Genomic DNA, 27,321 nt, shown 5'->3' with positions numbered 1-27,321 from the left:
CGGCAGTGCATTAGAGTGGCATTACAGACCCCAGAGCCTGTTTCAGATGCTCATGCTGCCAAGTTCAATCCATGTATAACTTACAGACATGATACTTTTTCTGGGAGAAAAATACGTTGCTATTTTAAGAGCACTTCTCTGTTGTTTGCTTTGCTATGTTTTACCATTAACAGAAGTGAAATGTTTGATATAAGAAATTGATTGTTTTACTGGGTCTAATTTAGTCCTGAATGTGAACAGCACTGTTTGCGTTATTCTGGAGTTCTGTTTTAACTGTCACAGTAGTGTGTAATTCTAGTCTGGGATTTGATACTTCCCCTCAAGAAGAAACATAAATTGGACTGAAGAGTAGCTTTTTGATACCAAGCTGCAGTTTGAGGGCTTTCTAGTATCAGCCAGTCCATTTACAATGATGTTTGGTAGGTTTCAAGGCCTTAAAATTCTCTGCAAACAGACCTTTTTTTTTTCAAACCGTAGGCTAGTATTCCACTAGGCTTTAAAAATGGACTGATTTTTTGAAGTGGACTTGTCTTCAAGCCTCAGCGATTCTGTGCCAGTGTGTTGGGGTTTTTTTTTGTTTGGTTTTTTTTTTTTGGGGGGGGGGATATTTTTTTCTGTTAAAATTATTTACTGAAAGTCTTAGTTCGCCTATGCTCAAGTTGCACAAAGTATATATGCTCTGGAATAAAATGTATGGTTTAAATATTAATCCTTAGGGAAGGGAAACACTTCTGCCAGTCAGTTTGCAGCATAGCATGAAACAGTAGATTACGAAGATTAAGATCCTGATTTTGAATGCACACTATTATCAATCAGATATAAATCATATGTATAATCATCTCATATAAATCATACCAGTACAGCTCACACCCTTATAAATCAGTGTACCTAAGACTTGCAATCTGATTGTGGGTCAGTGGTGGTATTCATGTCAGATTATTTCCATTTCCTCAAGGGAATCATACACTAGGGACAAGGAGAGTGCTGAAGATGATGAGAGGCAGTTAAGAGCACCTGGGATATTATATTTAGACTGGTCTGCATCTGTCAGTAGTTTTGAAGGTTTTGAACTACATAGCCTTTATATCAATTATCTTTTGCATCAGGCTGCTATAATATACGGGATTGCTAATTTGAGACTACTTTGTTTAGTGTTCCAAAAGCCCGTAAGTACTTCTGTGCCTATAAGCAGGTATTAAGAGTGATTGCTGTATGTTTGGTAACTGCACACAGTTCCATGGTGGAACCCTTCAGCCACTGTAAATAAGAATTAGTTTGTACTGCAGAGCATTGTCTGCATTTATTTGCATTATTTTCATGTCTGGATGTCCCCAGAGGTATTGCAGGTTTATTATATTGGACGTTGCGCAGCTGTATAGTAAGTGCCAATCTTTAGCCCAAAAAGCTCAGTACTGAAGCATACAAGGGAGACATAAGAACTTTCTTCCTTTTCACATGCTGTGCAAAAGAGGGGTGGAGGGAGATTAAGTTATTTACTCAAGGTCATAATGAATGTCTGCGGCAGAGCTGGAAATGAATCTAGATTTCCTAAGGGCTGGTGAGAAAGCAAGAATTCTGTTTGACAGAAAAATTCATTGTTTTGACATCAGTTTCCTTGCTGATAAGTGATGGAAAACAATCCATCAGAAATTTCTTCTGGGTAAGGAAAAAAGACAAAGTTGAAGAGAGGGAAGTAAGGCATAGGAAGAGAAAACAAGTAGGCAGGAGGGAGGAAGAGAGGTGGAAGGGAGAGAGAGAAGTTTGTTAGAGCATTGGTATGAAAGGGGGAAGATCAAAGTCACTTTCTCCTCTGCATGATTCAGGTACTTGAATCAATGTATTGGTTTAAAGAAGTGCCAATTAGAGAACACTTGCCCTTTTCCCTGACCTTTTTCTTTATGTTTGTGACTTATGTTTTGGACCTTAGAAATTATCTTTTGGGATGAGAGGGAAGAAGGAAATAGGGAAAAGATCGATTTCAACAACAAGTTGCAGTTGACAGAAAATGAATTTCTAACTAAAATGTTTCTCACCAGCCCCATTCTTAAATCCCACTCAGGAATCTCAGGTCATCTTATTTATGTTTATTACTGGATTACACTGCTTTGAGTCAAAAATCATTATATTCCAGAATGTTCATAGGTGCAGAATAACAGAGTAACTTTTATATGTCCTCTCTTTTGGAGAAGAGTCACACTAAGAAGCATAAAAAAATTAAACAACCTATTTTTTCTGGCATATATGTTTTAAGCGGATGTGAATTTAATTTTTTTTTTAAACAAATATTTCTAAATTCCATTTAATACTAAGGTTTGCATTGATTACTGGTAACCACCACAAACTTTTAGTAGTAATTAAGACAAAAGTGAAATGAAGAATGTTGCAGAAATAGATCTTAAAGACCTTTCCTGGCCATGGAATACAGGTGTTCCAAGGCATGAGTTACAACTATTATGTATAATCTGTGAAATACGTAACCCTTTACTTCCCAGCTGAAATGAAAACTGTAAAATTTTGTAAAATTTCAGATGGTTTTTGTCAATTTTATTCCATTGTTGCCTGCAGATATCTCTGGCAGCAAAGAACAAGTGAATTAAATGTATTTTGTATCACTAAAAAATGGGGTTCTTAGGGGATTGTGCTGAATCTTGTTTTGTACCAGGCAAAGCTTCTTATCTTTCACAGGTGGTCCTCTTTTGGTACTGTTGTACACGGTAGGAGAGGACTTGTTGATGAAGGCTTCCTGCCAGGTTTTGCATTATCTAGATATCCTGGGACCTCACAACTGCTCATTATTCTGACTGAAAATACAGGATTGAGACCTTTAGTTTCATGCAGTATTTTAAGGAAAGCAACATTGAAAGTGAAAGGCAGATATCAAATCCTGCTCGTCTCTGGTCTGGAGGTATTATTTCTGTTTTTTATACTAGCGGTAAATATAAAATACTTTGTACAGAGATGATAGATATTCTCCACCAGGGTGGTGAAATACCTTGTTACAAACAATAACCGTCTGAATATGGAGATAACTGCCTGGAAAAAAAAATTTAATAATCTAACAACCTTCTAAATTTCAGAATGATGAGACCTTTTGGTTTGCGTACAAATGAATCATAGAATGGTTTGGGTGGTCCTTTTGGTGAAGAATATCTTCAAAGATCATCTAGTCCAACCCCCATGAATGAAATGAAAGAAAACCTTCTAGTCTTAGGAGCTCAAAACTGTTTTATTCCACTAACCAATATTGCTTTTGTTTTGAATGAGTTCTGTTTCAATCACATGTTGTTTATATGTAGCTGGATTGTGAGTCATTTTAATAATGACTCACATTTTAATGACAGAGTTACTGCCTATTTTATGATGAATGGGAATCATTCTTTATCTTCCTTCTCTTGTTGACATCAATCACTTTCATATTTTTCTGGTCGTACTGGTAGCTGAACACCAGTTACGAGTATGAGGGAATCAGTCTTGATGGGGATGTCGCAAATAACCAGATGGGTAGTTCTGGTTCCATTTCTCATTGTCTAGAAAGAAATCAGATTAGTTTTTGTATTTCCATAGGCTTCTTCCATAGACCTCTGACTAGGTTAGCAATAGTCTTCGACTGACCCAGTAGAAAGCTAGACGGTATAAATTTTATGATACTAACCCTGATGATGAAGGAATGTAAAGAAGAAAGTTAAAGAGCTTAACTGGTACCTGTGTCAACAACTTTCAGTAGTAGAGGAAAGTTTACATTCTTAAATTTTATTTCAGTTGCTAGATTATGCCCACTGCAAAAGAGGGTGAGAAGATTACTTTACTACATGGTGCACTGTATTGGGTTTGTGTAGCCAGGTTTTGGTAGTGGCAGGGTCTGCAGGGGTGGCTTCTGTGAGAAGTTGCTAAAAGCTTCCCCTATGTCCAACAGAGCCAATGTCAGCCAGCTCCAAGATAGACCCGCCGCTGGTCAAGGCCAAGCCCATCAGTGAGGGTGGTGGCACCTCTGGGATAACAGAGTTAAGAAGGCAAAAAGTTGTTGTGCAACAGCAACTGCAGCTGGGGAGAAGAGGGAGAATATGTGAGAAGAACAACCCGGCAGGCACCAAGGTCAGTGAAGAAGGAGGGGGAGGAGGTGCTCCAGGCGCCAGAGCAGATATTCCCCCGCAACCTGTGGTGAAGACCCTGGTGAGGCAGGCTGTTTCACCGCAGCCCAGGGAGGTTAATGGTGCAGCAGGTATCCATCCACCTGCAGCCTGTGGAGGACCCCATGCCAGAGCAGGTGGATGTGCTCAAAGGAGGCTGTGACCCCTGGGAAGTCTGTGCTGGAGCAGGCTCCTGACAGGACCTGTGGAGAGAGGAGCCCACACTGGATCAGGTTTTCTGGCAGGACTTGTGACCCTGTGGGGGACCCATGGTCAGAAATCAACTAACTTATCTGAGACATTTGGCAGAAGACATTACTTAGTAAGCCACCAATTCAAATTATACTAATAAAATTAATGGTTACTTAAAGAAAAATAGAGGAAATCCTAAAAATAAAAATCATCAAATAATGTATAAACAGAACTGAATTTATGACATTGAATTTCCACTATTTTTTACCTTAAATTTCTTTTCAAATGGAGATCATTGATTAAAGAAGATAAAGACATTGTCTAGAGGGATCTCTTAATCTTATCCATTTGTATTAGTTGTCCTTCCAGTTTCTCAACAAAATTCTCAGAAACCAGAAATTCTGGTTCTTTTGCCATTGCAGAGATGTAAGTGTTTAAAGGCACTGATTTTTGTATCATCTGTTGTCATTTTTCTATAATATTAATTCAGACCACATCTCTGGTGGTCTAATTAGTTTAAGACTAACTGTTGGAAGTTCTACTGTAGTCTCTCTAATTGCAGGGGAGGAAAAAAAGACAATATTTTGTCTTTAATATTTGCTTTCTGTATGCACTAGAACACCTATAGTTAAGATTGTTTTTAATAACAAGTATGCTATAAAGTTTTGCATCCTCTGCGTATGAAGAACAGCTTGAAAACTGGTTTGTCAGTGTAGCTATCGAGACATTTATTATAGAAAATGGAATTCATTTGATCTGCAGTATTTTGAGATATGACTTCCAAAGAATCACTGAATGTGTAAAGAGGAGTGTAATGAGTCAGGGTTCCTATGAGATTCATGTTTCCAGGATGATCCTGATGTGATACAGTATCTAATGATTAAATTAAAATGAAATTTAATTTATTGAGATGTGATGGTGGTGCAAAGGATAGTAGGTTCCTGTGTGTAGAGAGACAGAGGAAAAGAAATACTTTGCAATCTGTAAAGAAATGATGGGCTAAGATGGGAGAATAGAAATTCAAGCTGTCTTGTCCTGCTAATTCAAGTTCCATTTTTAAACTCAACAAACCCAATGTTAAATCTCCACCAATAATAATTCTCTCTCGGGAAAATTAATTTTTACTTCCTCCTCTCTAAAAATATTCACAGGATGAAATAAAAAAGTTTCACAAGGATCACTAAAAGCAGAACAGGCTGTAAAAGTGAGGTGTGAAAAAGACCAATCCTGTCCTCTTAGTATAACTCTTTGTAATTGGGCTTGAATTAAATGTCTCGAATCTGTGTTCCTGGATATCATGTCAGTATTAGGTGCTTTAATTGCTAAACTTCTCTCCTAAAGCTAAGAATATATTCCAAATAATCTTGAGCCAATGGCCAGAATTCACCCTGTGATGGTGACATTTGCAAGAGGAGCAGAAATTGCACCTCTTAAATTACTTAATCAGTTATCTAAATCAGTGGTCATTGATTTACTTTAGGTTTAAAAAGATCAGTTGCCCGTATCTTCCAGAATATTTGGACAGATTTTCCTTGAGATTCTCTTTCTTTTCCCTATTAATTCAGCCTCCGCTCTCAATCCCTTTCTTATGTTTGAAGTACCTGGTTAGCCTGGAAATGCGTTGTTTTTATTTATTACTTCATTATTGTCTTCAAAGGCTTGTTTGCCTTAAGTCTCATTTATTCTGTTTTTCTGCTAGTTTATTTTCAGATGCCAGCAGGTATTTTGTAATAGCAAGTACACATCTCCATAGCTGTCTTCTCTTTTTATTTGGTCTGCCTAGAAAATTGAGTGACTGAACATCTCAGACAGGAATTTATCTCCAGAATATATTTCACTTTAAGGTCATACATTTGTATTTCTAAGACCATGAACTAAAGTCTTGGCACTGAAGAAGCTAATGGTTTGCCAAGGAGATGATCAGTAGAAATGTTGCAGTGCTGCTATATGCATACTAATGGAATGTCGGACAACGAAGCAATAGGTATTTCTATTTTTGATCTGAGTATCATGTTGCTGTACTGGTGTTAGATTTTTCACTATATATCACAGAACATATCACTGGAGTTTCTATCTATAAGTATCCTGCTCCAAGTCCTTCTCGTGAGGTAGCATTTGATACTGTTTCCTTACTGTCGTAATATTTTACTTCGCTTTAAAGGGTGATACAGTCTGTACATTTTCGGAAAACCCTGTAGAGAACACTGTTCAAGACTAGTCATCATTCACCTTTTCCCTTTCCCTAGTTTGTAGTTTTCATAGACAAACTGAAAATTTCTGTGAACATAAATGAAAATCTTGACAGGGAGTTTAGCATTTCTTTTGCTACTTAAGTGTGGATGCCCTTAGCTGCACCCTTATTTGCTCTTTCACACTGCTTGCATCTGACCTAATGGCCTCTTTTTGTCATTAGCTTGCTCCAAAGTGATCTACATGTTGCTGTGATTTGGTAAAATCTGGCATACACTGCCAACTCACACTTGCAAGTTGGGATTTAAAGAGCTTTGATTGGTTCCTTTCTGAGACTGCCATGCAGTAGGGTGTAATTCACAATGACTTCATCTTCTGTGGGTCCTTCAAATATTTAACTCTCTTTTGAGTGTAGGCAATATACCAGAAAGCACCAAGTTTACTGCGAGCCCTGTCTTCCCAAAGGACCATTAAAAATGTTTGCTTTCCTCTTCTGACTGACCTGCCAGTATTTGCATTGAGTATTTAGTACCTTATGTGAACTCATTACGAGGGATCTGATCACAGGTAGATAGGCTTTCCTGAAACACTTGCTCATTTGTATTAATTCTATCCATAGTACACGTACTTTTTTTTTTTTCTTCACTCAGCTAAAACACTCAACAATGCCTCCATTTTTATTAAAATGAGGCTGAAATGTGCTATACATAGAAGATGGTTCTCCACCAAAGACTGTGTGATTAATTATAGTAATGGTGCTTCACTGCTGTCATTACATTTGTAAATGGAAATGATTTTCCAATGATAGATATTCCAGGCCTTTGAACACCAAGGGAAGTCTTTCCTTAGTTGCTTCTGTTGCAAGAGTCACCTCTAGAAGGATTTATGTAAATTTTAATGCTTTCTAAGGTGTTAGTCCCACTGTTGGTTTTATTGCTGCTTAAAAATCTTGGAAAACATTCTGCTCTTGTACTCTCATCGTTCCACTCTCTGATGCAGATGCCCCACTTAATCTGCTAGGGTGACTCATCTAGATGATGGTGGCTGGCATCATGACGCAGACTAGTCTTTTCCTGTATTGTAAAGCAAAGATGCTACTTCCACATGCTTGGTATCATTATCAAATAATACAAGTTCTGCACAGTTTCAGATAATTACAAATGCCAGTTGCCAAGGAGCTTAACCATTCAAGGGGCAAAGAACTGTAGGGCTGTGCAGCTTTTGGTGCTGAAATTGGAAGTGGTTGAGGTCAAGCCATATTAAAGGGAGGCAGAAAAGCAGTGTATGCAGGACACTCAGTTGAACACCTCTGAGCACGGCAGCTCATCAGCAATGACACAGCATTATTTCTAGCTGTAGTACGGAGAAAGAAAAGGGACACCTTCAATGGTTAAGCTCTTTGGCATGAGAAAACAACAAGCAATGTGCAATGAAGTCCTTTAACTGGATAAAGTACACTTTTCCAGTGATGTTTTTGTGTTTTTTTTCTTGGCTCTGTCTTTACTGTTCACAGAATTTTTTTTCCTTGTTTCATCTGCCTCCCTCTTTCCACTTGCAATTAACAGTTTTGCTTTCTTTGCTGGCTTCTCCTTTATTTATAGAAAGTTATATTAGCTCAGCCACTCTTGTCATAAACATCCACACAGTGGAATGAGATAAGTATAAGGTATATCTAACAGCACTCAAACAATAAAACCATAAAATTTTGTATAGTCTGCTGTGAGAGCATTAGGGCACAAGTCTTCTTTGATCTACCCTATACTGTATTGATTTAACTTTAGTCCACTAATTAATATTATGACTCTTTGGCTTTTATTACAGCCTTTGAAAGCAAGTCTAATATTTTGGCTAATTTTTTTTTACTTGTAGTGAAGGCTTTATTTCTTAAAGAGTATTCCAGAATAAGAGTGTCCACAGAGGAGTTATAGTGTCATAATCAAAAGAATGTAATTAATTCTGATACAATTTGTGCTGGTAGTAACTCTGTAAATACAAGTTCTTAGATAATTTTTTTAAGTTATACATTATTTTTAAGGTACTGGAAGGGGGATTTTTTTTTTCCAAATACCTCTCTATGAAATGTTTTGGAGGGCTTGAACATAAAAATCCACCCTGTAAAAGGTGTTGCTGATACTGTACAGTAACAGCAGCTTAGCATCCATCAGTGCTAATGTGTAGGTTAAAAGACACTCCTTTTGCAGTGATTGAAACTCTACGATTGTTTATGCAGACATACCCAACAAAAATTAGGATGGTTTAGCTAAAGTCAAAAAGTTAATGTGCATTTTAAAACCTCCCAGCAGGGCCATGCTCTGGTGAACTAAACCACCTTCATTTCTGTATGTTAGTGCCTAAAGAGAATTTTAATGTACTTTGTCATCTAATGTTACTGCTTTCATTGCTTAGCTCCCATAGTGGATATGAGACTCCTTCATGATTGGTGAAAGTGTCTCGTAGGAGATGCCAGTGGGTCAACGTCATGGTCCTGCCCTGGAAGGAGAGTGACTTAGACGAGATGATGTTTGCAGTCTTAGTCATCTCTACTGTGTGTGATTTTGTATAAAAGTGGTAGAAAGTCTTTTTAATCCAATTAAAAAGTTGGCCATATGGACAGCTCTAGAACTCAATACTTACTGCAGTGCTACTGTAGTAATAATAGAAAGGACTGAAAAAAATTAAAAAGGGCAAAAGAATAAGTTGAAAGCAAAAGAAAATTAACCATTGCACCATACTTGGAATAAATCATTCATTAAATCATCATTTTAATGCAGTTTCACAGCCTGAGTTGGTATCCCCTAAAAGGAATCTGAGCCAGAGTAAGCTTTTTAAGGGAGTAGGTGTGATATACACAGGCCAAGTTGCATTTTTACATAAAAGATAAATAATGTTTGAGATATCCTTTGCCTAAGGTACTTAGCACATGCTTGCTCAAAATTCAACTTTCATGGTCATCATTTGAATTTGTCAAGGAAAGCTGTGAATAGTTGCACTTATGGCACATAAATGACTTTTTAAATATATTTATGTGAAGCAGGTTAAACCTTTTGCCATCAACAGTGTTGCTTAGCCTTTGATATTGTATCCCTGCTCCATATTGTTCTGAACTGTTATTTACACTGAGGGCTATTAATCTATTTTGGCATTGTCATGTGGAATACAATACTATTTTTCTCTGAAAGTGCATGTAATTGGGCCTACTTACAGTAAATAATTAATTAATTTTAGGTTAAGTCCCTAATAAGCATATTTTAATGCATGTTCTACCTTTTTAAACTAGTAGCAAAAGCAATATAAAATATTTTATATTTTTAAACACAAAAATACACATCTCATTTGCAATTAGCAACTATATAATGAATAATGTCTGCAGTATTTTAATGTACACCATATTTACCTAAATAATTAAAAATAAAGTAGTCCTTTACTTTGAAAATATTTTTAAATTGTCTTTTGAATATACAAAGCCTACATGTATCTTATGCATTGCATGCATAACAAAAAGAAACCTGCTTTTTGTGCTAGAATAGCATAATTGTCCACAACTGTTCTAGGCATGGTTTTCTACTTACATGACTTCTAAGATACTATGAGGTAGTGATTTCAAGCCTCAGGATACTGCATTAAGTAGAAAAGGAGGAGAGGTTGTGCCTTATTTCTGACTTCCAGCATCCTTTGGCTTTCTTCCGTTTGTTTTTTTTTGTTTCTTCCCCTTATTCTTTTTCATGTCAGCTTTCAAGATACTATGTGATTTATATTTTCATTTAAAATCAGTTTACTTAATTATATTTTTTGTCTGTAACTCCTGTAATTTTAAAAAAAGCCCTGTAAATATGTATCTTTTATGATTTGCCAACTACATATAAAACCTGCAGTAAGGGAACCGTTCCTATATTCACTCCTCTTGTGTTGGATTCAGATCAGCATATAGACTAATGGTGCAAAAAAGTTCTGCTGAGGGAAGGGATCTGCATAAAAATTGATCAAGACATATGGTTAAAATGTCCTAAAAAGGTTCAAAATTTCTCTACTATTCTGACAGTCTGCCTCCATAGCGAGGGTTGATGAGGTATTTGACTAGCTTTCATTTGACAGAAGAGAGCAGCAAAATGTACAGTACTTCCTCAGTTACTTATCACCGTCTAAGCAAATTTATTCTTGCTGTTATATAAAATATCTTAGTAAAGCTAAAGACTACAAAAACGCAACTTTGTTCTGGATTCACTAAAACCACATGTATCTATGCATGGAATTGCTCGGCCTGCTGCTGTGAACTCACAGCTGTATAGAATCATTGGTTTCAGCAGGCTGACTGGAGAAACGCGTTTTCAGTGGGATCTACTTGGGTGTCTGCAAGGTTATGTGGGGGCTGGAGCCCTGACAGCTGAGGATGTGCTGGGCACAGAGCCCCTTCTTGTAGCTCTTTGGCAAGCACTGGCACACTGAGGCATGATGGATTACTCCCAGGGCTTCTGTGGTAGAAAAGTTTTCTACCCCTGTGAAAAGCGAGGCTTTGCTTTTTCCTGCACAGAGCCATTCTGTATGTTACAATGGTACCTTGAATTCATCGAGTGCTATTTGCACAATGGTGAGTGAGCTTGGATTATTAAGCTTCTTGTGTTTGATCTGCTTCCTGTTTCAGTAAGTAGCAAAGCTTCCAATGAGTCCAATGAGAATAAGATTAAGCTGTTACTGTATTTCATATGTTTGCATAATAAAATGGTTGTTCTTGCAAATATTTCCAGTGGTAATTTCAGGTACCGAAACACCAGCTCAGCTCAGGACAACTCTGAAATTGGCTTTATCTGTGTTCCATAGAAGATGAACTGAGAGACTTCCAGTTTTCAGGGCAAGGCACTTCACAGTATCTCCGAAAAAAGATGCTTGATGAAAAGGTGAAAGAGCGGGGGAGGGGTGCACAGAATCCCAATTCTGGTTTAAGTAATAGTTTCAGCTGAATGATCTACAACACTTTTTAGCGTGCCTTAATATAAAGAGCAGCAAAAAAGTCTGTGTGTTTGAGCCTTTTCTGATTTATGAAGCATTAGAGGCTACCTGTGATACTGTAATGAATTGGCAGTGTTTGTCTGAAATACAGAAACCTTTCTGTCGATTTGTGGCCCTTTAGGGGATGAAGCCTAGTAAGCTCGTATGTCTTCCTGAAACAGATTGCTTCTAGCCAGATGGAAAGCAAGGGAGAAAGACTGCGTTAATGGTGAGGATCTAGTTCGCAGGCAGAGCAGTTCTGAAATAAGAACCTTGGAAGAGCCAAGACTGGGGAAAACCTGTGAGCTGAAATTTTCAGGTTTGCCTCACTGACAAGTGAGCCAGAATAAATGAGATTTTGATTCCATACTGATGACCTTTTTTCAGAGGAAGTTGGAGAACCCATTTGCTGTTGGTTAGACACTGTAAATTTGTCCTTTCAAACAGATCATCCTTGTTCTGTGGTTTATACCACGGTCAATGAGCTTTAGGTCAGGCCTTGTTCTCCAAAGGGAAATGTTTTTAAACAGTACTCAATGTAATTAAATATTTTGTCATAAACAGGTGTTATGCAGAGTTTCTGTTTATTTCTTGTAGTAAACCCTAAGTAAATTTATACAACAGATCTGACATTGAATATGTGATTAGAAGAGCTGATTTCAGCTGATTTTGCAGGGGTCATGAATTCAAGTGAAAGAATACGCACCTGTGCTTCAGTGGTGGCTTGCCACCCAGTGTGAGCCATATGGTTAAGTAAGTGTTATGGAACAAGCTAGGTGGCATGCCACAGCTGAGATCTAGGCATGCCCTTCACTTCACTGCTTTGCATGCCATATGCTACAAAAGGCTGTATTTTGTTGCGTTACATGCTGATCAGGTGTATTTATAGAAGCTATTTTAAAAGCCTGATGCTGTAAGCGTTAGAATGCTGCATGTGCAAAAACTGATTACTCCGGACAAACAGTGCGAGATACCAGGTTACCCTGAACAAAGTTGTTATAGCGTAGGTAGCATTTCAGTTAAATACAGTGAGTATAGAGGTAAACAATATTTTTAATAATCATCATTTGGAATACTCTAAATTTTGTTTCCTGATCTCTCTAACTATGCAAAAATACCAAAACAAGCAAGCATACAAACCTCCCAACTGTATTATCCAAAATTTGAAATAGCTACTGGATTTCAAGTAGGGGAAACACTAGAAAGCATAGTCTTCCCTTCAGTATTAGGCTAAAGCAGAATGTCTTAGCTGTTTAACTTGAACTTCAGCAGTTGGTCAAACTGTTGTTTCTTAGCTGTGAAATCTGTGGTCATTATCAATGAAAGAATAATGCCTGTGTCATTCAAAACTATCATTCTGATATTTCTATGAAGAATCAAGAAATATTTTCAGTCTACAAGTAAAACCAGTTTGATTTGCCAAAAGTAACAGAGGATGTTAGTGGAGCTGAGGCACAGTAATTTTTTTAAACTGTAGGAGCTCATTTGTGTTTTATAGCTCTGATGTCTAATTATTCAAGACTGGACTACTTTCTCTGCAATGCACAACAACCACACCAGCTGGCTTGTGCTAGAAATTTTGAGTAGCCACTTGTAATTATAACAAGTCAGTCTACAAGATCTACAGCATGATTTACTGGATTTTGCTGGTACCTGATGTTCACTTCATGAAACAGACACCCAGATCATGGAACTTGTTTGAAAGGCATGAGTCTTTAAAAATATCAGGAGAGATGTAATATTTCTTTGGGAAGCGATGCGTTTGGGATTATTTCAATTAATTAGGACTTCAAACAAAACACCAAACCAGACTCTAATGGTAGGACTGTGCAAGATGTCAGCATGAGTAAACAGAGTATCTTTTGCCTTTTTTTTTTTTTTTTGTAGGAGTTGGTATAACCTGTTCATGTATCGGCGTGAAAAATTAAGTACCTGTTAAGAACAGGATGTTAAAGAATACTTGAAGCTTAATACTTCTGTTCCTGGGGTAAACTCCTTTATAGGATGTTGTCAGTAAAAGAATCTGGAATACTCAATTGACACTAAATTTACATAGCGCAACATAACCAGTTCTAGTGGTATGCCATCATATCAAATTTTGCTTCTGTCCAAATGGAAATGTTTTTCATACTTGCTGAGAATACATGGATGCCTTCACCTGAGTGATTCAGTTTGGATTAAGAATGGGGTTTTTTTTTTTGAAGGACACCTAATCAACTCTGACTCTGCTGTTTGGTTGTCATTATGGAGTGGTTTAGGAGCACAAGGAACACATTCTTTTTGAATGAAACTCAACTGGAGAATGTGTTTCTGGAGTTCCACCAATGCACTCAGACTGCGTGTGGGTATTTAGTCCATGGGGATGACCTAAAGTTAGCCCAAAGTAAAACCCCTGAAACCCATATATTCAATCTGCAATACCAACTTTCCATTCTACAGATGTGCTCCTAGGGCAGTGCACTGCTTGCTGACATACACATACTTAAAGGCACAGTATGAATGACCAGAGCACAGTATATGCTATGAATAGGTCTCCAAGTGGCTGGGGCATTCAGACTAGATTCTTAGCCTGCCTTCTGATGAGCATTGCAGGTGGAAGTTTTTTTTAATTATTTTTTTTTTTTTTTGTAATGGCCGTAATCTCTTTCTTAGGGCTTATTGGCTGCTTTAAGTTGATGCATCTCTCTGAACCTGCAGTTTTCTGGAAGGACACTGTACGAAATATTTTTTTCTGATATTTGATACAAAGGAGAAGTGGATTTTCATTTCTGTGATGTAAATGTGCCTGAAAAAGTGCATTGTTTTGGCTAAACCTATGCCTAGAAGCTCTTAATAAACAGGGTCAATTTCAGGTGACTATTTGCAAGGGAAATTGCAAAGCTTTATTTGCTTTACTAAAGCAAATTTACTAAATAGTATTTACTAAGAATGTTGGTAAATATTTTAATGATTGCTTATCTCAGCTAAATTATGATAAAGTTTTAAAGCATAAAACCAAATAATTTTGGTGAAAAAGCTAATTTTCCAAAAATGAGTTACTGATCTTACATGCACCTCAGACAGCTTCCTGACATTGAGATCTACTTTGTTCAGCTAAAGGAAGAGATATGGTTAGAAAATATAAGGCCATGCAATGTCTTTCCCTTTTTTGTGATGGCTTGGGCTCACCACAGAAACAGCACTTGGGATGGCTGACTAACATATCTTTATACAGCCCAACCTAGTAATTCTGTAAGCCTCTGCAAAACTTTCTCTGTTGAGAGAGCATGCATAATATAACAGGAGGTTTACTCTGGATAACTTAAAGGCCCTAAAACTGTGACCCTCAGACACTACCACAATGCTGAGTGGGAGCATGTTTTCATAATGTTTTATACACTGGACAGGCTTCCTCTGTAAATGATTTTTAATTTAATGTAGTGAATGTGCATGCCTGTACATAGCATGCATTACAATGTAGGTGCTCAAATTAGCTCAGGTGATATAGGCAAAACTTAGAGGTTAAACAGTGTAAAACTTCATTTAAGCTAATTAACCTTGCTCCTGTGAGATATGAACACAGGAGAAAAGTCTGGAACAGTGAAGCATATATTGTAATATTTTCCACTTTGAAGGATGAATTATTGCTTTGTTAAAGTAACTGGTAATGGTATGCATTATCACCTTTGTAAGTTTTGGTTAACAAGAACTTATTCTGCCAGTGCTAAACTGAATTTTCCTAAACAGGAGCTAAAAAGTTAGAAATTTCTAATGCATTTTGAAATGCATAAAGTTGTTAAAGATTAAAGAAGCTAACAAAGGAGAGGCAAGGAAAGGAATAGAAATTTTCTTTCTGTGCTTGCAATGAGCGCTTATTTCACTTGGTCATTTTAAAGCTCTCCATGCTGTTTTATTCTTGAATAACTTCTTCTCTTAATTAAAAAAAGTCATATAATCAGGACAATAAGCTGTTCACTGGGGTGTCTTAATTAAGACAATTTTACTATGTTTCTGATTTGTGTTACTAATAATGTTTATTGAATGGTATTTGAATACTTCACAAATAAATATTGTTTCTGTTATTTCTACAGTCATTGAAAAAAATAGGGCATACAGATAGGAAGGTGTGTGATGTGGCTATTAGACCATTTGTAAATAAAAATAAAGCCTGGCAATTAGGTTAACAGCTGATTATCCCAATGGATGTCATAAATCTGTAAGACGTTACAGGAAATCAGACTATGTCTGAAAATGCAACCTAAAAATCCACAAAAACAAATTGTATGGAAGTATAAGCCACCGTTTGCTGGGGGTCAGTGGTTTAGGTTGGGTGGAAGTTGTTGCAGGTGGAAGAGGCCCATCATTTTTCCTACAAGGGGTAGAAGCCGTTAGACCCAAGAAAGTGTAGGGAATCAAGATCTCTTGTCTTGCTTATTTTTACATGTAATCATTAGCTTGTGTGAGAAATTCCTCTCTGCAGAGTTATGTTTATGCCAAAATTTTTAGTTAGATGATTTATTTTAAAATCAGGTTCAGCCATCCGGAGGGACTGAGACCTTAGGATGGGTATGACAGGTTGTTGCAGTACAGCTGCATGCTACAGTGCTAGCTGCGCTGAAGTGGTAAGATGTAGGCTGCACTGTGTCGGGTGAATGAAGTCAACTCCCTGTTGTATCATTTCAGAGAGGGAGATATGTAAGCAGTAAATGCCTAGGACTAAACATCTGACTTTCTCAGAATAAAGTGTTTGGCAGGTCGCAAATGACCAGTTGGAAAATAAGAGTTTGTTCCTTTAAAAATGTTGTATGAGGTCTTCTGAGAGTAACAGATCACTTATGTATTTTCTGCTATACCTTCTCTGCCTCAGGAATCTTCTTTATTCCATATAGCACTTTCCTTAAGTTTTATTCCAGTGTTTGTGTCGGTTGTTGGGTTTGGGTTTTTTTTTGTTTTTTTTTTTGTTAGTATTTTCACGAATCACCCTGAGCCTTTTCTCATAGCTATCCCTATCCTTCTAACAGAGAAAGTCGGTGCTGAAATCATGTTTCCCTTTAGATGGTGTAAGGTGTTCTCAGGCAATGTTAGACAATCTGTTCAGGAGTGATCGTTGGTCCTTTTAGCTCAAGAAAAGAGAAACAAGTTTTGTAAATTGAATCCAAATATGCTGACATTTTAACAAAAAGTAGTTGTACCTACCGAGTTAATTTTATCCCTTTTCCAAATCCTTGTACGAGTTTTCAAATACACGGCTTTACACAATTACATTTTCCTGGGAACTGGAAGATGATTAGTTTAATGAAATGTAGAAAAGGGATGCTTCCAGCAATGCTGATTACAGGGAAGAGGAGATGATGAGCATTCTGTTGTATATAACATTTCTGGTTTTAAAAGTTTGCGAAAATAGTCATGCTAAAAATGGAGAACCACATTTTTAGTTGGGATAAATTATATTGGCTCTGTTAAATTCAGTAGAATTATGCTGATTGGACAGACTAAGAGCCTGGCCCTGAAAGCACTGACTTCTCTGTGACTTGCAGCATGGCTCTGAAAAGCCAGTAGTCTCTTCTTAGATTTGATTACCTGCTTCTACATCTAGGAGGTAATACTTTGTGGGACACTCACAATTTTGTGTTACTGCAAGGTTGTAGTTGTTGGGAAAGGTACAAGCACAGTCAGAAAGCTAGCCAGGCAGGTTTGCAAGGTGAGTTCTTAGATTTGAAGGAAATAAATGACTTAAATTTTATGTAATTAAATGGAAGCAGCATGGTTTTTATTTGGGGTGGTGGGAGGAGAGAAAGAAGGGGGAGGTAGGGGAGAGAAGCTTCCTGAAGAATGTCCTGATTTTTGAGACAAGATATAGTTACATTTATGTTATTTAACAGAGTTGCTAGGTCACCAGATTCAGGGTTCAGGAAACATTATATCTCCTTCACCTAGCAATAGTGGGGATTTTTACAAATACACTAGGATCCTAACAGTTCTGGGAAGAACTGCACAAGAGTTGTGTGGAATATGGGCAATTTTTTAATGACAAGACCTGAAATGCAGTTTAATTTTATTACAGGAATCTTATTGTATTTGTAAAAGCATAATTGCTTTAACATGGTTCTTTCAGCAGTGTTTGCGGTGATTTCTTTTGCATCATGGTAGTTGTCCTAGCAATGAAAAAGATTTTCAAATGCTTACGGTACACAGTCAAGCTATATGTAATTGAATGCAACTGTCATAGAAAGAGAATGTTTTTCTGACCTGTTGTTTCAATCTGAACATGATGTTTATTTGCCACCTTCATTATTGGAGCATTAACCTATAGAGAAGCTGTGCCATATCATCATGTACTTTCCTAACAGACGGCCACTAACTTCTTGAAGGATTTTTTGTACTTGCTTAAAATATCCCACACTGGCACAAAGTTTCTTTCCTCAGCGTGAAGTATGATTGAATGGTTGAAATAGATTAATCTGCCTCTCCTCTGGTCTTTGAGCTTGTTTTGTACTGCAGCAACTCAGGTTTTTGACTAATTTTGCACAGTGATCAAAGCCACTTTTGCTAATAACACGGTGTGGAAAGGTCCATTTAGTTGTATAATCTCCAAACAAACAATTCAGGTTGTAGCAATAACTGAAGACCACATTTCTGCCTGAAAAGGTGGAAGAACATCCTCTGTACCTGTTCCACTGTAATTGTTCTCTACAGACATCTCAGCCTCAGGATTTAATTTTTGCTTTTTAACCTCTCTGAGGCTGTGAGAACTTCTCTAGTAGTCTGTGCAAAACTGAGGCCCCCTTTCCATTATGAATTTTTTGTTTGCTAACTGCTTGGCTGTTGCTTTAAGCTGTGTTCTGTGCTTTAACGCTGAATATACAGGTGAGGAGCTCATCACTGAAGTGTTTATGGTGTCCACATCATTCTTTATTTTTGTGTGTGAGCTCAATAGTTGATGCTTATCACTCCCAGTGAGGTCTGGTTTTTTTGCCATGGTATATATATGCACAACCTGCAAAGAGGAAAGTACACAGTTTAGATCAGTATTGAATGGCTATAATTCCAGGCATGCAGGTTTTCTTAAATAGTCAAAAGCAGACAAAAAGCCACGTTAATTGCGCCAGAATTAAAAATCACAAAAAGAGACAAAAAGGAAGTTCCTTCTCTATGTAATTCAGTGTTCTGTCATCCAGAAGTATAGTATATTTTTAGTTCTGTTTGCCATTGATGTTTTAATTGGCACTGATTTGCCTCTCAGCTTTGGTAAAGCATATCTTGGGATTTTAAAACACCAGCCTTTATTTGGTTTCTGTGTCCATGTTTGATTGAATGCTAGCATGAAGCCTTGGTCCATTGTCTTATATTTTTGTTATTATGGTCTTCTCTGAGCCTTGGGGAACTGTTTTTTTCCCAATTTTAGTTAGCCTACCATGGCCCTAGTAAAAGTAACTTCATCTCAGTTTGTGCTGTTTAAATACCCACTCCATGGTTTTAAATAACACTTTAGATTGATTTATGTGATTCCCTATGCCTTATTCACTCTTCCTGAAGAGAAGTTTACTCCTCACATCTAGAAGGTAATAGTATCATCTGAATGGATAAAACAGACCATGCAGATTATATATAACATTACTACAAGAAAAATTCTTTATTCTATAAAAGTGTATACAATATGCTTTCTGCTCTGCTGCAGTTTTCTTAATGGCTTTGGAAGCAATCCATATTGTTTATTTTCATAATGATTTTTCTGATGCAGTTTCAATCATATGTGAATTCTTTTGGCAGCTGTGGTTCTTGCTTATTTTTTGCTACTTTTGTTCCATCTATTGTTTGTGGTTCTGTCTGCCTGTTCTTAATGTTGCCTTTCAGAAGCTGAAATTACCAACTGGGCATTTGACTTCCACATCTTGTTCCTGGCAACTTCCGACTCATCTATCAACTTTTCAGACCAACGAGCGTTTCCTTTGTGTTTTGTTCCTCTTTTGCAAAGGCAGTGCTTGACTCTTTCTTTACGCTTGTGCCATATATTCTTTCTCTTAGAAGTAAAAGAATGATTGTTCTATTGGGCATGATTAAATAATATGCACTGAAGTCGTATTTCCCTATGTTAATATTAAACCAGTTTTGTTAGCACTGCAGTAAACCTAGTATAATAAAATAGCATATAAAGCCACATGGACAGCGTTTAAAATCTAAGCACTGAATGGCAAATACTTTCTCAGTCATTTTAAATTTTCATCTTTGGGCAAAAACGAAGTATCAAAACTCTCATATAAATAAACATGGAAGTACTTGGAAAAGTTAAGAGTTATAATAACACTTTTTGGAAACTTACTGATATGCAGGTACTGTTAGATGTGTGTTTCTGTAAGTTAAGCGAGCATTTTGCTAATTTTCTTTTTCCAGTTTAATTGTCCCTGAATGTAAACAATGATTAGGTTCATTACTCTCCCTTTGGAAGGGAAATCTTGGCTTGGGAAGACTTGATCGGGAATAGGTTCTACGCATATGCATTCAAATACAATTATTTCTAAGTGATTTTATGCCTCTAAAGAGTTAGTTCTTCTGTTGTGAAAATGAACTATCATTCCTAAACTGGCATTGTGTAAAGCTGAGTGTATTTGTAATATTTTTATATTTTGAATTTTCAGATGCACTCTTCAGCTGGCACTTTCTGAGTCTTAAGTATAAGGCAATACGCATGACAGAAATATGCTCTATATGATGAAAGGTGAAGAATGTATGTTGCTGTACTTCTTTGTTTCTGGAGAACCAGTTATGGCCACAGTAGGTAGGAGTGCATCATGGTAAAAAGAAGGTCTAAGAAGAAACAGATGTAGTTAACAATAGGAGAGTTAATAACTGAGCAGGTAGTTTTGGCCCTCCTTTGACAAGGCGCCTATTTCTCATTGCATGCTTAAGCTTAACTTTATTGCGGAACAAACCTGGGCCCTAGCTTTTGGAAGAAAAGACTAGGACACACTTTCAGTGTTCTGAAAAGCACGGGCAAACTAGTTTTTTGCCTGGCTATGTTAGTGGAAGAACAAAGAGAAGTCAATTATAAAATACTTAATTCTTAACTCTAAGCAAAACCTCTGGGAATTGTTGTTTCTCAGGTACCTTTAATTATTTACTGTTTCTTGGAATTCCCAGTTATTTGCCATTCTAGATGTGTCTCTCTAGAAAAGTGATCACAAAATGAGCTTACTGTATTCTTGCTGTCTTGTTGCTAAGTAGGCCATTGACTGTTTCCAGAAAGGACAACATAAACACAAAGAAAAACAATTAATGTAGAAAAGCTTTATAAAAATGATAGCATCCTGGCAGTTGCTTCTAATGTCTTTAATAAAATAGTTCTTTCTGTTTCAATGGCTTATAAGTCCTAATCATAATTATTTTTTTTAATCTAGTAACTGTGAACAGCTTGTGATTCACCATTATAAAACTAATGTCTCCCAGCAATAACAACACGACTGTAGACTTAGTCTAGGGTGGGAATCGTGCCAAAACCAAGTATACTTTCTGCATTATCCACTGGATCACCATTATATATCTGGAAATACCACCCCTTCTTTTCCCTCCTGTTCCTGAGAGACCAAATGCCCCAGAACAGTTGCAAGCATTTGTCTCGACAGCTTATATTTAGCAACTTTTTATTACATGACATAGGTGCCCTCCCACTTACCTTTAGCGGAATTTCACACACAGAAGCACAGCATTAGGTTCTTCAGCGTATAACCATGATGCTGATCGCTACTGTTGAAAATTTAGTTTTACCTGGATTAAAGTTGTTCCTGATTTTTCTGGCTGACCCACATAGCTTAGTATTTACTAATGTGCATTATATCCTTAATTTCAAAATTTGTGTTAGAAAGAGTTTTGATCTCACATCCAGGGGGGCCTGGTTGAATTAAATGAGAGTTTATATCTGTGTGGCAGGTTTCTTAATAATTTAAAAAATATAAAATGTCTTTGCTTTTTTCTTAGTATGTGTCAGGATTGAGTACAGGTGTGTGTGTAAGTCAGCTTCTAAGCTGCAGCTTCTCTATGTAGCTAGAACTGCAGTGACTTGACTTATGCAGCTGGAGGTGATGCTTTGTACTTGTCACTCACTTTGTGTGGGAGAAGAGATCAAAATTCCAGTTTTACCCTTCTTCCCCAGAGGATACATGTAAGGACCGATGATTTATCAGGTGTAAAAAAGATTATTAAATGGAGAGCTGTTTGCTGTGTTAATCCCAGAGAACTGTGTTTGGTCAATAGGCAATATGTAACTAGTGCTACAAACTCATACTACCTCTCTTCACATCAGGGAAGATGTTCAGTTTGAAAGAACAGCAGTTTTCTTCTAAAGAGTAGACTGGTTACATGTTTCTTTCACTGAAGGGATATAGAACTCCTTCACATCTTTGAGTGCAGGCCAGTGGTATTAACAGGCTGTCCTGTAGGTGGAAGGTGGAATAACACCTTTTGCCCTGTCCTGGGTTCATCCCAGACAGCAGCACAGCTGCTTGCCCACTCCCCTCTAACCCCAGTGGACACAGGAGAGAATAGGAAGAACAAAAGTGAGAAAACCGGTGGGTCAAGATAAAGACAGTTTAATAAGTGAAGGAAAGAGGGGAGAAAAAAACCCCACATAATTGATACAAAGGCAATCACTCACCATGTCCTACAAGCAAACCGATGCCCAGCCAGTCTCCAAGCAACAGCCACCTTGGAAGTCAGGGCCCCCACCCTCTTCTTCCTCTATCCCAGTTTAATGTCTAAGCATGACATTACATGGCACGGTATATTCCTTTGACCGATTTGGGTCAACTGACCCTGCTCTGTTCCCCTCCCAGCTTCTTGCCCACCCCAGCCTACTTTCTGGAATGGGCAGAGGGAAAAAGAGAAAACCTTGGTTCCGTGCAAGCACTGCTCAGCAATAGCTGAAACCCTGATGTGTTATTAATGCTGTTTTGGCCACAAATCCAAAACACAGCACCATATGGGCTGCTATGAACACCATCCCAACCAGACCCAGTACGTGCTTGCTATGATGGAGTGACTAAATCAGTGGACAAGGGAAGAGCTACAAATGTCATCTATCTGGACTTCTGTAAGGCCTTTGACATGGTCCCCCAAAAGCATCCGTCTCTCTAAACTGGGGAGATACAGCTTTGATGGATGTACTGTTTGGTGGATAAGGAATTGGTTGGATGGTTGCGTCCAGAGGGTAGTGGTCAATGGCTGCATGTCCAGATGGAGACCAGTGACGAGTGGTGTCCCTCAAGGGTCTGTACTGGGACCAGTGCTGTTTAATATCTTCATCAGTGACATAGACAGTGGGATCAAGTGTACCCTCAGCAAGTTTGCGTATGACACCAAGCTGAGTGGTGCAGTTGACACACCAGAAGGGCAGGATGTCATCCAAAGAGACCTGGACAAGCTGGAGAGGCGGGTCTGTGACAACATCATGAGGTTCAACAAGGCCAAGTGCAAGGTCCTGCACCTGGGCTGGGGCAACCCCTGGTATCAATACAGGTTGGGGGATGAAGGGATTGAGAGCAGCCCTGTGGAGAAGGACTTGGGGATACTGGTGAATGAAAAGCTGGACGTGAGCTAACAATGTGCTCTTGCAGCCCAGAAAGCCAACTGTATGCTGGGCTGCATCAAAAGCAGTATGGCCAGTGGGTCAAGGGAGGTGATTCTGCCCCTCTGCTCTGCTCTGGTGAGACCCCACCTGGAGTGCTGCATCCAGCTCTGGGTACCTCAACACAAGAATGACATGGACCTGTTGGAGCTGGTCCAGAGGAGGGTCACAAAAATGATCTGAGGGCTGGAGGACCTCTCCTATGAGGACAGGCTGAGAGAGTTGGGGTTGTTCAGCCTGGAGAAGAGAAGGCTGCAGGGAGACCTTATTGTGGCCTTCCAGTACTTAAAGGGGACTATAGGTAAGAAGGGGGCAACCTCTTTAGCAAGGCCTGTTGTGACAGGACAAGCAGTAATGGTTTTAAACTAAAGGAAGGTAGGTTTAGACTGGATATTAGGAAGAAATTTTTTACAATGAGGTTGATGAAACACTGGAGCAGGTTGCCCAGAGAGGTTGTGGATGCCTCACCTGTAGGAACATTCAAGGCCAGGTTGGACAGGGCTCTGAGCAGGGGGTTTGGACTAGGGGACCTCTAAAGGTCCCTTCCAACCCAAACCATTCTATGATTCTATGCCCACAGTTCATGTCTGAAGTTTAGCGTAAGTAATCTGGGCTCTTTTTATTTGCTATCACAAATAATTGTGACGATTTGTTTGTGGTGGTGGTTGTTTTTTGCCCCCCCGCCCCCCCCCCAAGTGTAGTGGGTTTCTTTAAATGGAAGTTGAAGTCTATTTAGATACATGAGTTCAGGAGCCAGGACAGAGCCTTAACTAGAACATCCCAACAGCACGGGCAGGTTGAACCTCCTTACCCCAAAAATGTTTAGTCAAGGCCTGACAGGTCTAGATCTCTCCAGTGTCAGGAAGAGCAGAAATGGATTGTAGAGGAACTGAGACAGAGGCTGCAGTACAGTGCTCCAAAGAGCCAGGCTTTTTCTCTATTAGGGGTGGCAGTGGGCTTCTGAGAAGGCACCACCTGTTGTTTTTAAATCTTCTGGTGCAGGCAGCTGGCCCTGGTTGTTGGCTGTTGTAGGCAGCGTTATTTCATCTATGCCTAATAACATTAACTGGTGATTGAAGAAAAGCAGTAAGTGTGACAGCAGATGTGATAGCATCCTAAGAATCAGCAATACTGGCACAAAACTATTTTTATTTTTCAGCTGCTGTGGGATGGCACTGTTGTTGCTTCTGTCACCTTACATGTAGCATTAAAATGGTTTAATACAGAAGGTTACAGTAGTGTGCCAGTAACGGTCTTCTGCCCAGGATCCAAATATAAACTGGTGCTTTACTTTAATGTGCATTTTCTGAGGTGGATTATGAGACATTAACACCTTTATTATAGCAAGTTCAGAAAGTATTTAGCCTTTACTGCAGATGGGGAACAACTGTTCATGAGTGTGCAGGGAGGTAGTGTGTAGGGGAGTAGGTTTTATCTCAGCAAGAGCATAGTGATTTGGAATAGAATAAGGAGTTCCGGTAACTTAAACGGAAAAGCTCTTCAGAAAATTCACAGCCTTTTTCAGAAACCTTAGTGAGATAAATATTGGAACTTTGCATAACAATTTGCAGTTGGAACAGAAGAGGTCTGACTGTCTTCCCTGGCCCTGGAAAACCTGCAGCATCCTTTTGTAAAGGGATATTACTCATCAAGTTTTTTAATCACTTGTTCTCTCACCTGAGGTGTAATTCTGAGCTAATTAAAGTTAATAGGTGATAACTGTTGAAATTGGCAGACTCAGAATTTCACTATTTAGGTGCTTGTAATTGGAGTATAGAAATAATTAGGGTATGAGAGATGACTGTGGTAGCAAAGACAGATAGGCAAGGCCATGAAAAAAGAATAGCAATGAATAATAACAGGCATAAAGGAATGTTATTTTTGTAATTAAAGATGAGAACTTTAAAAGAGAAAATATTATATTAATATTAATTCAAATCTAAGAAATTTTAGAAATAAGTCAACTGATTTTTGCCCTTTTGTGAATTACATTCAAGGATTAGTGCACTAAATAGCTAGGCAAAATTAGCTTCAATTACACTGTGATTTATATCTATAAGCAGGTCAGGTGTAGCAGGGATTGCAATGAGGCTGACTTGATGTTGTCTCTAGAAGGATGTCTCTTGTTCAAGGTGACTATATGCAAACCAATGAATGCATAGGTGATAAATGAGAATTAATCAGAGATGAACATTTCCTTACTGTACCCTGGTTTTAGAACTTAGGTACTAGTATAACCTGCAGTGTCAAAGATAATAACCCAGAAGAACTAGCTCTTTTACACAGGCTTTGATGGTCAGTAGCATTCATGAGTTGGTTTGAATTGTCTCCAGTGATAAAAAGTGAATAATCAGCATGTTATTTGCACCTGTGAGGTTGTTATTTCTGCATCATGACCACAAGTGTCATCCAGACGGACCAACTTTTGCCAAGTCCTACAAAGCAGGAATTAAAATAATACCTTGAAATGGAAGGGTTTTTAAAGCAAATCAACTTCTCACTTTTCTGCTGTTTTTCTAGTTTTTCTAGTTTTGGCTTTATATTTCCCCAAATGGAAAGTTATTTAAGGTATTTTGCAAAAAGCTCAGTGAGCCTTGACCTCAGAGACAATTTTTTTTTTTTTTTAACAGGACAAAAAGTCATCTATTTCCATAATACTATGTGTGGTCATAATGACTCATTTTATAAATTACAGCTGCCACTGATGTTTGCATCACTATTCTTTACAGCATGAAGTCAATTTAAGAATAACTGCATGTGTTTTATTTCTAAATTAATTGCCTAGGAATGTGAACTGGCATCGGATTTTGTTGTGGTTGTTGTTTCTAGTGGAAGCTTTGTATTACTGATTAATAATACTAACAAATAATAATCTCCATAGCAGAGTGTTACTGTTTTCTTGTGGTATTTATGTGATCAGAAAATTTCATTATTTGTCATAAATATATACATGATAGAGTTTTCAATAATTTGTTGAAAAAGGTCTCCTACCTAATTGCTTTTCTTTCTCCCCCCCCCAGTCTGCTCCCAGTTTTCAAGAGGAGTCTTTGCTATTTTTGGATTCTATGACAAGAAGTCTGTAAATACCATAACATCATTCTGTGGGACTCTTCATGTCTCCTTCATAACTCCCAGCTTCCCAACAGATGGAACACATCCCTTTGTCATTCAGATGAGACCTGACCTCAAGGGAGCCCTTCTTAGCTTGATTGAATACTATCAGTGGACCAAGTTTGCATATTTGTATGACAGTGACAGAGGTAAGATGTGGTGGTACTTATCTGCATGCTGTTTGCTAGATGCATCTCACTGGAATGCTGAATTTTGTTTAGAAAAGTAAACTAGGAAAGGAATATTTACCTGCACCAAGTGTAAGCTTAAATTTAGAAATGAGCTTTTGGGACAGAAACAAAATTGTTTAAATGAGGATGAAATTATTACAGTATGTATTAACAGAATTGCAAGCATGTGCTGATAAGCAATGTGAGATTAATCCCATATTGTAATACAGTTCCTATGAAAAGTTTTTTTCATTGTTTTTAAAGAATCATCTAAGGAGAAAAAAAAATGCATCTGAGCATGAAGGGCAATCTACTACCATAGATTCACTGCATATATGCCAAGTTGATAGCTGGGCACCAAGCAAGAAAGAATCTTGGATGCAGTCCCTGCTTCTTTGGAGGCTGCTTTTGATAAATACTCAAGTTCCTCTCCTCTGTTGAGCTTAGATTTTGTTGTTGTGATAAACCCAAATCTGCTTCTGAGCAATTTACTCCGTGGTACAGCCTTCTCAACTCCTATGCCCTTTTATGGCTGTAGTAATAATAATATAACAGTTCATGAACTGGGAAAAATCACTTGCGAATTATGGTATATTAGTTTTTTTGAGAAGCAGCAGCATTATACAGAAGGTGGGGGTTTTTTGACTGCTGTTTTTGGAGTTCCGTTATTATATTCTGTTTTCAGGTTCTCCTCACCTGGTAGTCCTTGGCTAACATTTTTCTGTTCTTAACCTTCTCCTGTTCTCTTTAAAAAGGCTGTATTGTGGCTCACCTGCATGTTCATTGGTCAGATTTGAATATTAAATGCACATTAAATGATAAAATGGCACTAGATTTAAAGGATGGTTTTACTATACCATGGTTTGTTGAGTAATGGGATGACATTAGATTCTGCAGTCTGATGCTATTTTATACATTATGTTGTTCAGAAGCTGAAGGGACCTCCTCAAGA

The 27,321-nt window shown here is 38.0% G+C and overlaps 1 protein-coding gene across 4 annotated transcripts in view; it reads left to right on the top strand.

The window, feature by feature from the left end:
• Positions 1-27,321, top strand: part of GRIA2 (glutamate ionotropic receptor AMPA type subunit 2) — a 99,472-nt gene that overhangs the window by 16,774 nt on the left and 55,377 nt on the right. For all 4 annotated transcript variants that reach the window (XM_064449814.1, XM_064449812.1, XM_064449811.1 and 1 more), the window contains exon 3: positions 26,109-26,348. In XM_064449814.1, coding sequence (XP_064305884.1) covers positions 26,109-26,348 — 240 coding nt within the window. The remainder of the gene's footprint in view (positions 1-26,108; positions 26,349-27,321) is intronic.

Source organism: Phalacrocorax carbo, chromosome 4 (assembly GCF_963921805.1).
Source record: "Phalacrocorax carbo chromosome 4, bPhaCar2.1, whole genome shotgun sequence".
Taxonomy (NCBI): domain Eukaryota; kingdom Metazoa; phylum Chordata; class Aves; order Suliformes; family Phalacrocoracidae; genus Phalacrocorax; species Phalacrocorax carbo.
The sequence above is the reverse complement of the archived record's forward strand: the minus strand, read 5'-3'. Positions and strand labels throughout refer to the sequence as shown.